We start from the raw sequence: 15218 nt of genomic DNA on the forward strand, positions 1-15218 counted from the left end.
TGATTTTCCGATGATGGAAAATTCGTTTTCCGGCGGGGGGGAATTTATCGGCGGAGAAAGAAGGTTAGGGTTTAATTGAAGGGAAGGCAATGTGAAGGATTGAAGCTAAGATTTCTCTTATCCTCAATCTATACACTAACTTCAAATAACATTTTTGCATGAAGAAATATGGAAATTGGTTGTTAAATTAAGCCACCAAAAACTAACTAAACTTGGATTTGAAAGTTAATTTTTTAACCTTTTTATATATTCCTTTGTGTCACTATTTAATTTAATTCTTAGTTTATTGTTATTATAAATTAAGTTTACTTTTTTTGACAATATCCATTCCCCTACTAGGTCATGTCTTCAAGTTCTTACTTTATGATCTTCAACGATGCAAACTCGACAAAATCATTATCGTGTAATGCATTAGGTCGTTTTGTTAACTATTTGACTTTTAGTTTTTAGTTTTTTTAAATTAAATCTATAACATCATGTTTCTATATATTTTGTTGTCTAAAATTTTTCGAGTCTTTTCAAAGTAAAAATAATAATTATTATTTTTGTATTTTGAAAATTAACTAAAAATGACAAAATCATTTTTAAAAAACAGGGCATGGCACTTATTTTTTTGCACATTGTAAATATGAAAAAAATTAGTGATATCAAAAGGTAATCTTACGGTTATCATATTATCATAATTTTTTTGTATTGAAATAAATTGAGAGAAAAATAAACATAAAATTTTAAAAGTAAAAAAAGTAAATAGTATAAAAAGAATAATATTTGATAAGATATTTAAGTGTTTTTCTATAAAATAGGTGAAAACCATAGTAAAACAAAAAGAAATTATAAAAAATAGCAAATTTGATAAAAATTTACAAAATATAGCAAAATTTCAAATTCTAACGATAACAAACATTGAATAGATACTAATATTCTTCTATCAATGACGTTGATAGTCAATATTTATCAAATGTTTGTTGTCGATAGAATCTGAAATTTTGTTATATATGTCTTGATTTATTTTTTTTACTTCTAAAAATGTCTGAAAAAAACTAAATTGAAGAAGATAAGTATTATTTTAAATGCATAAAATTAAAACAAAATAGTTAGAACGTTAAATTTATATTTATTTGGTATATTTTTTAACTTTAAAAGAATGTTGTTGGATTTGGTATATGTAAGTGGTATTACTTACTATTTTTTGTTATCTTTCACTTATATGTTTAAGATTCCTTTTAAAAGATTGAATATAATTAGTATCAATTTATAGGTTAAGCTACACTTAAATCTCTAATCATTCAAGTTAAAATAGCATGGCTAACTAGTAAAGTTAGTAAAGAAATATATTTGGATTATATTTTAACTTTAAGCCATTACTTTGGCCAATAATTAGATTTATATTGTCATTTCTTGGGTATAAACATATCTAATTTTGTTACATTGAGTTTTAATTAATCCTTGCCAATAAAGTAATAAGGGGTAAAATGAAAATTTATTGCCAAAGTTTCTAGGTAGTAAAAATTAAAAAAAGACAAATAATTAAAATGAAACTAAATTTGATGGGAGAGTCCATTTTGCAAATTACATATAAATAAATATATAAGGACAGTTTTGAAGTTAAAATTTTTAAATAAAATTTTCAAAAATAGAAGAAAGTTTGCTAAGGAAAGAAAAAGATCATTTTGCTTAGTTGTTCGAAAATTAATTAATTTTTTTTTTTCATTTTCCATTAAAATACAATTTTTTTAATTATAATTTACATTCTACACATTCTTAATTGGGAGTCCTAATCGGAAATTAAAGTTGTAAATTTTTAGGACCTTAGAAAGAAAGAATTTTTAAAATATTAAACATTAATTTCTCAAAGCAATAATATTTTATTTGAGTAAGTAATTAGTATGTGTTAAAATTAAATAAATTAGTATCCACATTTAAGACATTGGTCTTAAGTACATAAAATATCATCAATCCCAAAACATGTATATATATTGGACATGTCACTAAACATTGATCATACACCACAAGATAGTGTGAGATCATATAGTTTTACAAATCCTCAATTATTCTTACCACATATATATAATACAAACTAAGGTTAATTATGATAAAGATGTATGATAGAAATGAAGTTAATATCCATCTAATCAAATTGCATATAGCAAAATTACTAGAACTTGAAGTTCTTGAAAAAGAAAGGCATTTTTTTATGAACTGATGAGAAGGGTGGATCACAATATTTTCCGGTGAGTATTTGTGATGAAACATATTCATTTGCAGCTTCTGTATAATGAACTCCATCCCAATTCACATACTTCGAGCTATCCTTGCACCCATTCGCCGTCACCACTGTCCCATTCAACGTCTTCGTTAGTCCGCAACTGATTCGACTGTCATAGTTTAGCGGAGGACCTCCAAAACCACAACAAGTCATAATAGGTTGTTCAAAACCTACCACAATAATGTAATTAAAAACACAACGATCAAGTTAGGAGAATAACATATACAACATATTTTTTAGAAACCATTCCTAGTTAACAGATCTTAAATTAGTCTGACTGACCTAATTGCGAATAATTGGCAATGAGGTTAAATTTTATCGTGTAGATATCGACGTATATGATGGTGGCATCGACATATTGGGATTGTAGTTTTTTAGAGAGATCGTGAAGTTGAGAATTGAAGAGTTTGGCAGCTTGGTTGTGTGAAGTGAGGCAGCCAAATTCATCGAGCTTTGATGGGTCAGTTCCAAATGTAGCAATGTTTTGAGCCAAGCAGCCTAGAGGGCCTGTGTTGTGGATCCAAAAATTCCTTGCTCCTTGATCATACAGTTTCTAAAAGTATGTTTTACAAATTAGCTTTGTTGTCGAATTAAAAAAAGAAAATAATAAATAATTATCAAAATTAGGTTAAAATTACTGATTGAGTGTGAAGTACTTGTACCTGAAGACCAATCTCAAACTCAGTTAAAATGGTGGGAATTGCTTGATCCATAGAAGCTTTAGAGTAAAATGCTGCTGTTAGGTCATTTTGGCCAATATCAAACATATAAATTCCATCCTTGAAGTATTTTTCTACTGGTAGGAACTTCCCAATTTTTTTATCACCTAACATAAAATACAAACATATTATTATAAGAGATTTTGTACATATTTGAACTTTTTGTTTGTTTCAATTTATACCTTGGGCTCGAAGTTGAAGAACCCTAGATTTGAAATGGAGGAACTGGTTGATCTGAACCCCAAAGGAAAAGGGGCTGATAAATGCAGCCGTTGCGGGAAGAACAGTGGAACCACCAGCTGCGTAATTGCATCCTTTCTTAAAACTCGGCCTCCCCACTGAGTCCAAATACGCCCTCAAATATGGCATCCCCGTTGCTTCCACTGCACCCATTTTCCCCCACTTTAAATCATCAAAATGAACACAATGGCGAAGTAAACTACTGTAATTTAGCATATATTTCATACCATTTAACCTAGATTACAAAATAATAATAATGATGATAACAATAATTACTATTATTATAATTGTAGTGATAATAATGATGATGATGATAATAATAATGATTATAACAGTGATAATAATAATAACTCTGAAGTTGTGAAAATATCATTTATTGTTAAAGAAAAGTGTATGTATCATTTACCCTATTTAAAATGTTGGATTATTACTTGAATAAACGTGAGAGATTTGAACTATACAATTGTCCGTTCAAATATAGTTGTTTGGTGACATAATTTAATCTAGTTGAACTATTACATATGAAAATTGTTATAATATAATGTTGGATGAAAATTGAATAAAAACGTTGGTATCTATATCGTGTTACATCTATTTCAACAAGTCTAAGTTTTCATCCAAAAATTTGAGCAAATTTATAGTTTAACATAGTTTTAAAATGTTTGTAAATGATTTATTTTAGCTTGTAATTTACTAAAAACATGATAAACTAATTAAATGATTTTTTTTTAAAGGAAAGATCAAAGTAAAATCACATGAAGTTTGGTTAAATCAATGACATTAATGGATATGTCATCATTTTCATTAATACATATTTTTGCATTTTCAAATTTGATATCAACCTTACAAAATTAAATAAAACACTTTTACTATCCTAATAAATCTATAATAAATTGTCACTAATATAATGTAATTTAATAATATAAATAAGAAACAAACATTTTTAAATATAGCAATAAATTTAAATTTAAAATTATTTATAAACTATACTAAAATCATTTCACTCCTCTAATTCATCTGATAAATTTTATTATATTTTATGAGTAATTTTACATTTTACTATTTATGACCATTCCTCACTAATATATATTTACTTGTTTAAAAAAAAAAAGGTAATTTTAAAAATAAAAAATAAATTAAAATATAAAAATTTTCCTTTAAAAGTGATAACAAGCTTATTTACACATTTTAAATGTTTTCTTTAAATAATTTTAGAAAAATTGTTTGTATCCATATATATGTATATTTATTTTAAAAATTCTTTAAAAAATATGTGATATGTGGTTATCATACATATATATATATATATTTATTTGTTATTTTTGCAACCTGCTAAGTAAAGTATATTACTAGCTATTCTAGTCTATTTCATATCAAGATGATGTAATATATACAAGATAAAGTTTTACCATAGAAAATCATTTTCATAAATAAACATACTTTTTAAAAGAAATTATAAAGAATAGAACCTTTCATAAAATATTTATTTTTTATTGTTTGTCAATATTTTTTGAAAAAACTCCTATTTTTTTAAGTTCTACAAAAATTTAAAATGTTCTAAAATTGGTATCCGAAAATGGAGGAAAAGGAAGAAAGAAGAAGGAAGAAGGAAGCTTTACTGAGAAAATCAATGATGAGGCGGCCATTGCAGAACCTTCCAGAAGAAGGACTTTGGAAGTACGTTTCTCCATAAGGCAACCGGAGACTGAACCCTTTGCCAGCCAGGAGTTCCCCGGTATCGGAGTTGGAATCGCCGAAGTTGAACACCGCTGGATAATCGAATCCAGCCGAACTTCCAGACCGGAAAATCGTCGAACACATCGTGAGCATCATCAATGGAATCGGGAAGAAGAATTTGGTTAAAGAAATCGCCATGGCCAATCCTAAATTGAGAAACGAGTAAGAATATGATATGATGATTGTAAAAGAAATATTCCGGCTGGATTTTATGGGCGGAGGAGGAGGATTCTTGGGTTAAATTTAAGGGAAGGTAAAATGAAAGGTTGAAGCAAAGCTTTCTCTTCCACTAAATCTAAATTCACACACACACACTAACTTTCAACCATCGCAAAGATTTTAATGGCAGTTTTAAAGCAGACCAAAAATTAGTTGTTGTTATAATTTTGGTAAAAAGATATAACATTTCATAAAATATTTACATTTCACTTAAAAAAAATGAAAGTTAATTAATTTTGTCGATTTTGTTCTATGAATTATAAATAGTTTGTCAATTCTTACCTAAATGACAATCCGAAGTTGCTATTAATTGTTAATTTTGTCAATTTAAGAAATGTGTGCTATTAATTGTTATCATCGATAGTTGCTATGAGTTACGTTGTTATCAATGATAGAAACACATGTGTTGAAGAGTAAACTTAAAATTTTAAAAAGATTTTCGAGTTAATTAGTTAATATTTTCTACCTTTGTAAATATTTCAATCGTGCTATACTTTTAGATTATTTCTCTAATGGTGCTATTTACTATGATTTTCTTTAAATTAATAAGGCCATGGACTCTAAAAATATCTAGAAGGTCGAATTTTATATGTTCCTAAATTTTTAATTTTTATCACTTAAATTAAAAGTGTTGGATGTTAATATTTACAAAAATTCAAATTTATATTTAGTAGATCGATCAAGTTTGAAAACTTACCGTAATTTTTTTTTAGACAATAGTTTTTTTCTTAGAAAAACTACATCAGATGACAAAATTGTTTAGAAACAAACAACTAATGTCACTTTTTTTTTTTTTTTTTGCATATTGCGAATGTGGTAGTTAGTGCTATCAGACGGTTATTAGATAACTATATCAAAGAGCTATCAAATGACGATCAAAGTTATCGGTTTTATATTTGCTACTTTTACAATTTAGAAAATGTAGTAACCTAGACTTTATTATCATAATTATTTTTTTTGTCATGGAAGGGTCCATTTTCTTATATCTTCTAAATAGTTTCACTTGTTTCTTTTGTCATCGATAATAATTTTCCTATCTTTTAAAAGTGAATGGATCTTTTAAATACGAAATCAAAACACGTAAATTAACATTTAAAAAAATTGTAGTCCTTAATTTATGTATGCACGTACGCTTGATCTAAGTTCCAAGTTAATTCTGTTACTTAAATCTTTTATTAGTGTCTTAATTCTCTTATGAATGGTTTGTATTTGATATCTCTTTGAAATTGCTAAAAAGTAGATTAAATTATGAGTTCACAAATTAAACTCTAAACTTTAATCAAGCTCTAAATACTCTAAATGTGTACTATTATATTTTAGTATTATTAATTGTACATAAACCATACCATTAGTCCATGTTACATACTTTACAAATTTAACATATAAAATTGCAACTTTTTAAAATTTGAGTTGATGTTATTTCGGTTAATCTCTAAAATAAGTCTAACTCAACTGATATAATGTTCGTACTATCAATCTTAGAGTTAGATGTTTGATTCCTATGCTCCATGCATTAAACCAAAACCTTTGCAAAATAAAAAGTTTAAAAGTGATGTTACTTTTGGGTATTAATGAACAATAATGTCTGTTTTTAAGTGATATTTCAAGGGAGGAAATCATTGTAAACGATAAAACGGTTAAAAACATAATAAAATAACAAAATTTTAGATTCTATCAATAATAAACATTCAGTAAGTGTTTATTAATATCATTAGTAGGAACTTTGATACAAACCGATAGAAGTTTATGGGTCTATTGATAAAATCTAAAATTTTGCTACATTTTATAAATATTTTGGTTCATTTTGCTATATATTTGAAAATATCTTATATTTTAATTTCAACAAGAGAATGACAACTATTTTTTTTTTGTATGTTAAAATTTTGTTACTCTTGGGGGTGTGTATTAGTCGGAAGAAGCATGTTTTTCGACCATATCGACCTCTCGACCACAAATGAGTGCAAATTGATCGTTGGTCGATCGATCAATCGATCAATTTAAGCCTTTGAAATTTAAAAAAATGGTTGTCAGTTTGGATTTTTTCTAAACTAGCATTGAGTGTACCTCTCCTTATCTCCGATCAACCCTCTTCAATTTGATCAGTCTTTGGTTGATCGGCTCAGTATTTCAATCTATCATATTCACCTCCAGTTACTTTCATTGATGCAATCTGAAAGTGTTTTACCAACTTAGTTAAGCAATGGGTATAGGTGATGAAGTTCTTAAAAAATTATAGGTAGTAAATCAAAATTGAGTATGAAAGGAAGAAAATTTTTAAAAAAGTGTAGCTAAAATCTTACGTTCAAGGGGGTGTCCAATTAAAGTTAAAGTTTTTATATCAAACTTTTGCCTAAGAAAAGAAAAATGACATTTTTGCAAGCAAAATAGTTGTTCAAAATTTCCTTCCATTCCAAGGCCTTCCTTTTTCATAAATATAGGACAATATTTTTGTTTCAATTTCTAAGGGTCTTAAAATGGAAGAAAAGGAAAAAAGAAAACTTCTCTAAAATAAAAAAAAAAATTACAAATTTTTCTAAATTTAAGAGCATTTCATATGGTGCAAATTTAAGGTGTTATGCTATATATATTATTGTGTGGTGTACTTGAAAAATAATCAACATCCGATTTAACTGGTGATCGATAAATATGATAAAGGACCACAATATTTTTTGGGTAAACTTTTTCTAAAATTCATAAGTGAAAAAGAAAAAACGATAGTAAAACAAAATTTTAAATTTAGCTCTACATTGGAAGAAAATTAGGTCCCATGATTGAACCATTTATGGGCATTATTGCCTCGTGGTTGCAAAAGTTACTACTATTTTAGTATCACTTTACCTCATACCTATTTTTGTAAGATATGTTCAAGTTCATAGATTTGATCCTATGGTACGTCTCTATTTTACTTCAATCATCTTGTTTGATCGATTATAAAATTTCATTTTTATTGTGGTATAAAATATTGTCACCTACATGATTTATAACAAGCAAACTTTTTAGTACAATAATTTGAGAGTGAGAGAACTTGAACGTTTTACAATTTTGATCTATAGTGTCCATTTTATAGAATTGAGCTGAAAAGAAATATTAGTTATGGTCATGTTTGGCTCTATGAAGTTTCTAGTTCCTCTATTTTTAGTCTAAAAGAAGTTTTATTGGTCCTTGAGTTTTCAATCTTATATTTAATATGTTCTTGATCTAAAGTTCACTCACGAAATTCAAAATTTGTTGATGGATTTATGGACATTCATGATGTTATTTTGTCCAAGACTAAAGTGGAAGATCATTCATGATATTGTTCCTACTAAGTCCAAATTTGGTTAAAGAACTAATTCATTCTAATTTTTTTTGTGTGTTTTGCGAGGTGTTAGATAACAAGAGATCTAAATGTTCTTGGCTCTTATTCCTAAGTACTAACGTGGGCTCTATTTGTGATGATAGGATGGGGTGGAGCAATCACAACAATTGGGCTTGGATAGTTGATCATATCTTGCTTCAAGAGTTGGATCTAATGGTGATTATCGAGTGCAAGATTCGAGGACTCGAACCAATTTAATGTTTAGAAAAATTCCTACTCATGTTGAATCCATCAATCTATCTATATATGCCAATAGTTTTGTTGGAGGGTCTACTTAGCCCCTCATCTTCTTTTTCCTTGATTGGTATGGTATCTGCCTTTCAAGAAGTCATTGAAGTTGAACGTTGAGGTTGTTTGGAGTCCTCATGAGACCATTTAGATCAAGTTGGTCTAGTTATTCTCAAGTTTATCAAAATATGCAATATACAATGTTCTTGAAGCGTTGCTTATTTATAAAGGACTTTGCGACATTATTACCTATCTTAATGTCGGTCAATTGTTCGTGACATCATACTAGGTTGTTAATCTTTTGTTCAATCGTTATAATTCATCCATAAGACATAACTATTATGCATAAGAATGAGATGATGTTTCGTTCATGCTAAATTATTACCGATATTTTCTAAACAATATAGTTTTTATTAGATTTTATAACAAAATTATTGATTGAGTAAACATGAGTTTTGAAGGATTAAATGTAAGTTGGGAATTATTTGAATGAAAAATGTGTAGATAAATGAGTTTTGTATTGGAGGGGGGATTTTGGTTTAGGTTACAAATCATAATATGGAAGAACCGTACTTGAATTTGTTTGGATTTGGTCCATTGCTCTGTTTTCTACGCCGCTTTTACAGTTTTCATTGCAACTGATCACTTCTGCATAAACTATTTGCGCAACACGATCATCAACCATGGCGGAGGAGCTTCGGATTGACGTCTCTCTTCCTCCTGGCCTCCATTTTCTCTCTGCTTTCCTCTCCATGGAGCCAGCTGACTCCTTACTTTCCATTGCCAGGTTCCACTTCAATACTACCGCGCTTTCTATTCCTTGAAATGGGTCACCCATTTCCTCTCGATTTATTTATCTGGGTTTCTCAATTCGAGATGGATAATGTTTCTTTTTGGCTTTTTAAGGGATTTGGGTCGCGGGTTGGTGACCGAGGCAGTGCAGAAGTTCATTTGGGATCATTGCATTACCAAAGCTGTACTGATTCTAAACCATTTTACTTCCGTTTCATTGTTTTAGTTCAATTCAATTTAAAGTCTCTGCTTGCTTAGTGTTCACTTGGGATTTCAATTTTTTGTTGGTTCTCAAGAATGTGGACGGCGATAGATTGTAGATAGATGTTCTTGGCAGTTTTTGAGTTGGATTCTCGTGCTTTCTGCTATTGGAATAACATTTGGTATTTGAGTTTACTTATTATTTCTCTGTTTCTCACTTATGTTCAGCAAGAAATGAACCATTTTCATGTACCATATCTGAAGAATTTTCTGAAGAAACTAATATCTGAAGTTGAGTTAAGTCAGGCTGAAGTGTTGGACGAGTTTTATGAATTGTATGCGCACTATATGGTTTCATGGAAGGTAAGCTGCTGAAGAAGGAAAAGCTTTTACATTGATTCATTTGCACATGATAGTCCCTTGGCTGTTTTTTTTTTCTTTGCTCTTGAATGATAACAATTCTTGTCTGATAGGATGAGAATCTGAGGAAAGAAAGTGCAAAAATCTCCAAATTTGTTTCTTTTCTTTTTCCAGATGGTAACTATTTTCTTCATTTCTGTATTGTCACTTGACGGAAGTAGTCGATAATATGGTTTTGCCTCCATGCTTACAAATATTGCATTGAATTGGTTCTTGTAGGTTCTTTGAGTTGCCAAAATTTTGGGAAATTTGTAGTCCCAATTCAATGCTCTCTCAACATGCTTGAAGGTGATACAGGGAATGCTTCACACTCACAACTTTGTTTAAGTCATCTTATTTTCATCATGTATTAACGTAACAATTGTGGATAATTCATCTTTACAGTTACATGTCATAATTCATATGATTTACATTTTTCTCTTCAATGGCTGTGTATGCTTTATCATCTAGATAGACGTGCATTTGGTTTTATAGCTTACAGATGGAACAGCTAAAGATAACAGATTTCTCGCATTTCCCTCTGTTAGAGCTGAATAGAGCTGATATCCAGATTCCAATCTTTAGTGATCCAGGGTTTTCCCCTTTTTTGATTGCTGACGAGGCTTTCATTTTTTCATTCTCTTAATCAAAGAACAGTAATTTGTTTATTGTTCGTTGTATGACATGTATGTCTAGTTAATCCCACAATCAAATTACGAATTCAACTTTGATTTAAGCATTTGGACATACACTATTGACTATATTTTTAATCAAAATATGGGATCTTGGGCTTTGAATGTGAAGCTAAATATAAGCCTATTGCTTGCTTTTCCAAAAGAAGAAAAGATTGGTCTAAATGTAAGTCAAAGGCTTTTCACATATATAGATTAAAAAGTATCTGCAAAGTTCTTCATGCTTTCAACTAATGCAATGTTTACAACTCTATGACAATTATTTAACTGTTATATTAGTTAATATAATCTTGCAAAGTTGTTTCAAGTTCGTAATTCTTTGTGTGGTACAGGTGTTCAATCTGGCCTTCAAGTCTATATCTTTCAGAATTGATACTCTCGTTTCCAGATATTTTCTCAACAAGAGAATGCTTTGAGGTAAAGAAGTACATCTTTTCCTTCCTTTATGTAGCCTTTCTTACTTTTGCAGTCTGAACCTTGGAATTTTTATGCCTTGATGGTTGGTCTTCATACTCAAATATTTTTCTTGTTATTCATATATACATTATATATTTTTGCCGAAAGATCATACATTATTAGGACAAACATATATATTTTTTCTATTTATAAATAAGAGAAATATGGGCTGGGATCTCAACCCATGAGAAGGAAAACAGATTGCATGAGCACCTGACTACCAACAGGGCAAAGGTTTATATACAAAAAGAAGCAAGAGACAAACATCATTTAAATCTTTTCTGTGTTTACAATGGCTATTCTGAGTAATTGGGTTTGTGAGATTATGATTTGTTAAAGTTAGTACGAGTATAGACGATGAGTTTCATAATTTGGAATATGCAGCCAATATAGTTAATACTTTCATATTCTTAGATAAGTAAACCAATATATCAATTATGAGTTCGATTTTCTAACTTAGTTTACACAAACCCAACCTTCGATTCAAACACCTTAGAAGATTTCCATAAACTTTTCTTGCTATGTTTTACTTGAAAACAGGTAGGTTCAGGTGTGGGTTTGGTTGGAATCTGCCTTGCTCACGTCAAAGCATCAAAGGTATATTGGAAAAAATTGATTGATTAGTACAATATATTTTACTTTTTATGTTGAGAAATCCTTCAAAGCGTGCACTGTGTGGGTAGCATCATTAAATTTTCCCATTAATGGAGGCTTTTCAACTTTACCACAAAGTTGACAGCGGTGTGTTTAAACAGATAGTGCTAAGTGATGGTGACCCATCAACATTAGCAAATATGAAGGTTAATTTGGAGTTGAATGGGTTGTGCTGCCTCAGCTCTCCAACTGCTACATCAGAAAGAACTAATGAGTGTACTCAAACTGTAAGTGCTTATTATTAGGTGTTCCATACATGCTTTTAGTTCTCTGAAGACCTTACTTTCTTTACATGCTTATATATTAAAATGGAAACAGAATGTTTGAAAGATTTTGAAATAAAGAAAACAATGAATAACGTGCAAATCTACCTATGGTTTACTAAAACCGTATCAGTTACATCAAGAGAGCCATTTAGTTATTAGAGAGATATCAGATTACTGATTGAAAGAGGTGCCTCTTGGGTTAAAGAGTTCATGTAGTGTGCAGACACCGTTTTTGGTCCGACATATTTATTTATTTAATTAATTTATTCAATATAGTTTTATTTTATTTAGTGATCTTGGTTTAAAATTTTATTATCTATAGTTATACTTTCATTTATCTGTATATTTATTATTATCATTATTTTATTATTTTTACCAATCCTTTGTTCTTTTTCTTTCCCCATTTCTCTCCTTTCTTTTCTCCCAACCTTCTAAAAGCTCAACTTCAACTTCGGGCCTCTCCTATGAATCTATAGTGAGTATAAGATAGAAACAGTGAAAGGATGAAGGAAAGGAGGGATAATTAATTTTTAAAATTAAGTTTTCAAAGTCTCACAAGCAATTTCCATTAACCAAAAACAGTCTGGCGAGCCTCCCAGGTGTTGGATCTTCTTTCCTTCATACTTTATAGGGGGTTCCCAAAGTTGAAGTTCAGCTTTTAGGAGGAGGTTGGAGGATTGGAAGGAGAGAATGGGGGAAGAAGAAGAAGAGGGTTTGTTAAAAAATTGGTGACCTAAAAACCGAAGTGTTGATTTTATAAGTGCCCTAAAAAATAACTAGCTACTGTTTTTAGCGCGCACAATGCGAACCAGCGCCTAGGCGCTCTGCCTAAAGAATTGGTAAAAATAATAATAAGAAAAGAACAATAATATGTATATTGAATGAATATGTTGGACTATATATCTGTTGTCTACATAGTGCACCTCTAGTCCTCTACTCCTTTAAATCCTAGAGTCATGACTCGTAATTGTAAATAACACAAATACCATAGATTGGACGCTACCCCAAACCTCCACTAGGGCACATTAGTTTTGGACTCCGACTTGTTGATCATCTAGCGAGTCTCTGTGTTTGTCAAATAATAGATTCAAGGCGTTCAAAGAAATACATCTCCCTGATTCTAAGACCCACTCTTATGCTTTTCCCTCTCCTTTGATTGGCTTTTTGGCTTTCTTGTGGTTGGCTTTTTGGCTTTCTTGTGGCAATTTTTAATGAGTGAACTATGAATCTCAGGTGGAATGCATACATCTTCCATGGGAATCAACATCAGAAACAGAACTCCAAGCTTTTGCACCGCATATTGTGTGAGTTTCTACTTTATGATTTGATATACCTTTCCTTTAAGTAAAGTAACTCTGCTAAAAAAAAAATGAAATGCTCTTGAAAACGATCCATCTCGTGTAGGTTAGGAGCAGATGTAATATATGATCCAATTTGTCTCCCGGACCTTGTACGTGTTCTTTCCATTCTTTTACGCCCAAAGCAAATTGGTAGTTCCACGCACTCTTTTCCGGTGACTGAACATGTCGATGATCAAAGAAATGATGGAAGCCGTGGATTCAAAACTTCAAGGGATCACCCGATTGCATATATAGCTTCTGTAATTCGGAATATCGACACATTTAATCGTTTTCTAAGTCTAGTAGAACAGGCTAATCTTAGTATGTGTGATGTAACAGATGAATTAAAACCCATGAACTTGCTACCTTACATGTACACTTACAATAGATCAAGTATTAGATTGTTTACTCTGAAATTCAAGTAGCTTTTTTATTCTTTTTGGTTACATTCTTAATGATTATTGTAGAAGAAACAATTGTGGGAGTTATAGTTTGAAGCTTTGAAGATTGATTTAGTTCCGTTGTTAAATTTTATAGATAGTTGGAAGTGTTCAATGTACTTTCTTAATGTTTACATATAATTTTTCTATTTCTTAGTGTCTCATTTTTGTAAATGCAAATAAGACAATTTAAATTATTAGTATTTATTTGTTTAATTATTCAAGATGAAATAAAAATGTTTTCTTCTTATCTATCAAATATTATAATTAGGATTTTTCAAAAAGAAAGTATTAAAATGTCCTTCGATTCTTATATTTTTAAATTTAAATAGATAAATTAAATATGCATTGAAAATATAAAAAGTTTTTAAAAATAAAAACACAAAAACTTACACTCTGTTAGTTTCTAACAATTCTGAAAGACAACTGATATTAAAAAATGTAATGTATTATTCTGAGTGTAACTTTGGTAAACTTTTATGGGATGTGACAATGAAAAAGGAGAGTGGCACATTGAATTGCATGGGCTGAAAAGGAAGTTTGTGTTTGATTTGCCATCACTACAAATTGAAAAAGGTTTTGTGCAAAATCAATCTATTATTCCAATCTCATCCAACGCACATTTGTCACAGAGTTCAGTTAACAAAGTGACAAATCTATCTTTTAATTTCTAAAGTTTTAATATATACTTTTTATTTTTAATTTGGTCCATAATCTTTACAAAAAAAAATCCCTTTTTTCAAGAACCATTGCTATCACTCACTACTTTACTATATAAAAGATCATATACATATATTTGAAAATGGCAACTTTTTTAACTTCATCAAATAATAGCATACGATTCTAACCATTTTCGATGGAAACAATTTAATATAACTATAAATAATTGTGAGTTAAGTATGTTCTACAGATTAAATCATATAAAATATGAACTTTTGTAATTTTGTTATACTTACAACTTATCTTCATTTTTTTTTATTAACTGATGGTTTGGTGGACTATATATTTTAAACTGAAGAAAGTTAAATAATATTAAATTTATCTTTATTCATCAACTTCATCACCTAGATGGTTTAACAAATGAAGAATCTAAAGAAGAAAGAAGAAAAAAGAGAGTAAGAACATGGTTTCTTTCAGAAGACAATGAACTGAACACATTAAAAAAGGGATTTTGAGTAGTGGGTTTCATTTCATCTATTTGTTGCATCGTG

At 29.6% G+C, this 15218-nt stretch overlaps 2 protein-coding genes across 3 annotated transcripts; one reads left to right on the forward strand and one right to left on the reverse strand.

The window, feature by feature from the left end:
• Nucleotides 1-1933: 1933 nt before the first annotated feature.
• Nucleotides 1934-5278, reverse strand: LOC101214713 (GDSL esterase/lipase At1g54790). The gene is made up of 5 exons (XM_004139317.3): nucleotides 4845-5278; nucleotides 3168-3368; nucleotides 2929-3092; nucleotides 2549-2819; nucleotides 1934-2436 (listed from the first exon to the last, which is right to left on the reverse strand). Exons 1-5 carry the CDS (start codon nucleotides 5098-5100, stop codon nucleotides 2156-2158), a joined length of 1173 nt encoding a protein of 390 aa, XP_004139365.1. The 5' UTR covers nucleotides 5101-5278; the 3' UTR covers nucleotides 1934-2155.
• A 4004-nt stretch (nucleotides 5279-9282) lies between these two features.
• On the forward strand, nucleotides 9283-14123 carry LOC116402041 (protein-lysine N-methyltransferase EEF2KMT). 2 transcript variants are annotated; one of them, XM_031880738.1, is made up of 10 exons: nucleotides 9283-9554; nucleotides 9674-9743; nucleotides 9989-10123; nucleotides 10234-10297; nucleotides 10400-10478; nucleotides 11184-11268; nucleotides 11848-11904; nucleotides 12063-12188; nucleotides 13461-13531; nucleotides 13632-14096. In XM_031880738.1, the coding sequence occupies exons 1-10, from the start codon at nucleotides 9451-9453 to the stop codon at nucleotides 13990-13992; spliced, it is 1152 nt and encodes a 383-aa protein (XP_031736598.1). In that variant the 5' UTR covers nucleotides 9283-9450; the 3' UTR covers nucleotides 13993-14096. The 2 variants fall into 2 exon arrangements, with proteins under 2 accessions (XP_031736598.1, XP_031736599.1); XM_031880739.1 differs by having other exon boundaries at nucleotides 9482-9554; nucleotides 9856-10123; nucleotides 13632-14123.
• Nucleotides 14124-15218: the final 1095 nt, after the last annotated feature.

This window comes from Cucumis sativus, chromosome 2, assembly GCF_000004075.3.
Source record: "Cucumis sativus cultivar 9930 chromosome 2, Cucumber_9930_V3, whole genome shotgun sequence".
NCBI classification, from domain to species: domain Eukaryota; kingdom Viridiplantae; phylum Streptophyta; class Magnoliopsida; order Cucurbitales; family Cucurbitaceae; genus Cucumis; species Cucumis sativus.

Bases quoted from the DNA above. Each gene is read 5' to 3' on its own strand.
- LOC116402041 (XM_031880738.1), top strand. From the start codon at position 9,451: ATGGCGGAGGAGCTTCGGATTGACGTCTCTCTTCCTCCTGGCCTCCAT. The intron at 10,298-10,399 runs GTAACTATTTTC...TGGTTCTTGTAG, and splicing joins TTCTTTTCTTTTTCCAGATG to GTTCTTTGAGTTGCCAAAAT. The intron at 10,479-11,183 runs GAATGCTTCACA...TGTGTGGTACAG, and splicing joins ATGCTTGAAGGTGATACAGG to GTGTTCAATCTGGCCTTCAA.
- LOC101214713 (XM_004139317.3), bottom strand. From the start codon at position 5,100: ATGGCGATTTCTTTAACCAAATTCTTCTTCCCGATTCCATTGATGATG. The intron at 3,369-4,844 runs GTAAAGCTTCCT...AAATGGGTGCAG, and splicing joins CCTCATCATTGATTTTCTCA to TGGAAGCAACGGGGATGCCA. The intron at 2,437-2,548 runs GTCAGTCAGACT...TTATTGTGGTAG, and splicing joins TGCCAATTATTCGCAATTAG to GTTTTGAACAACCTATTATG.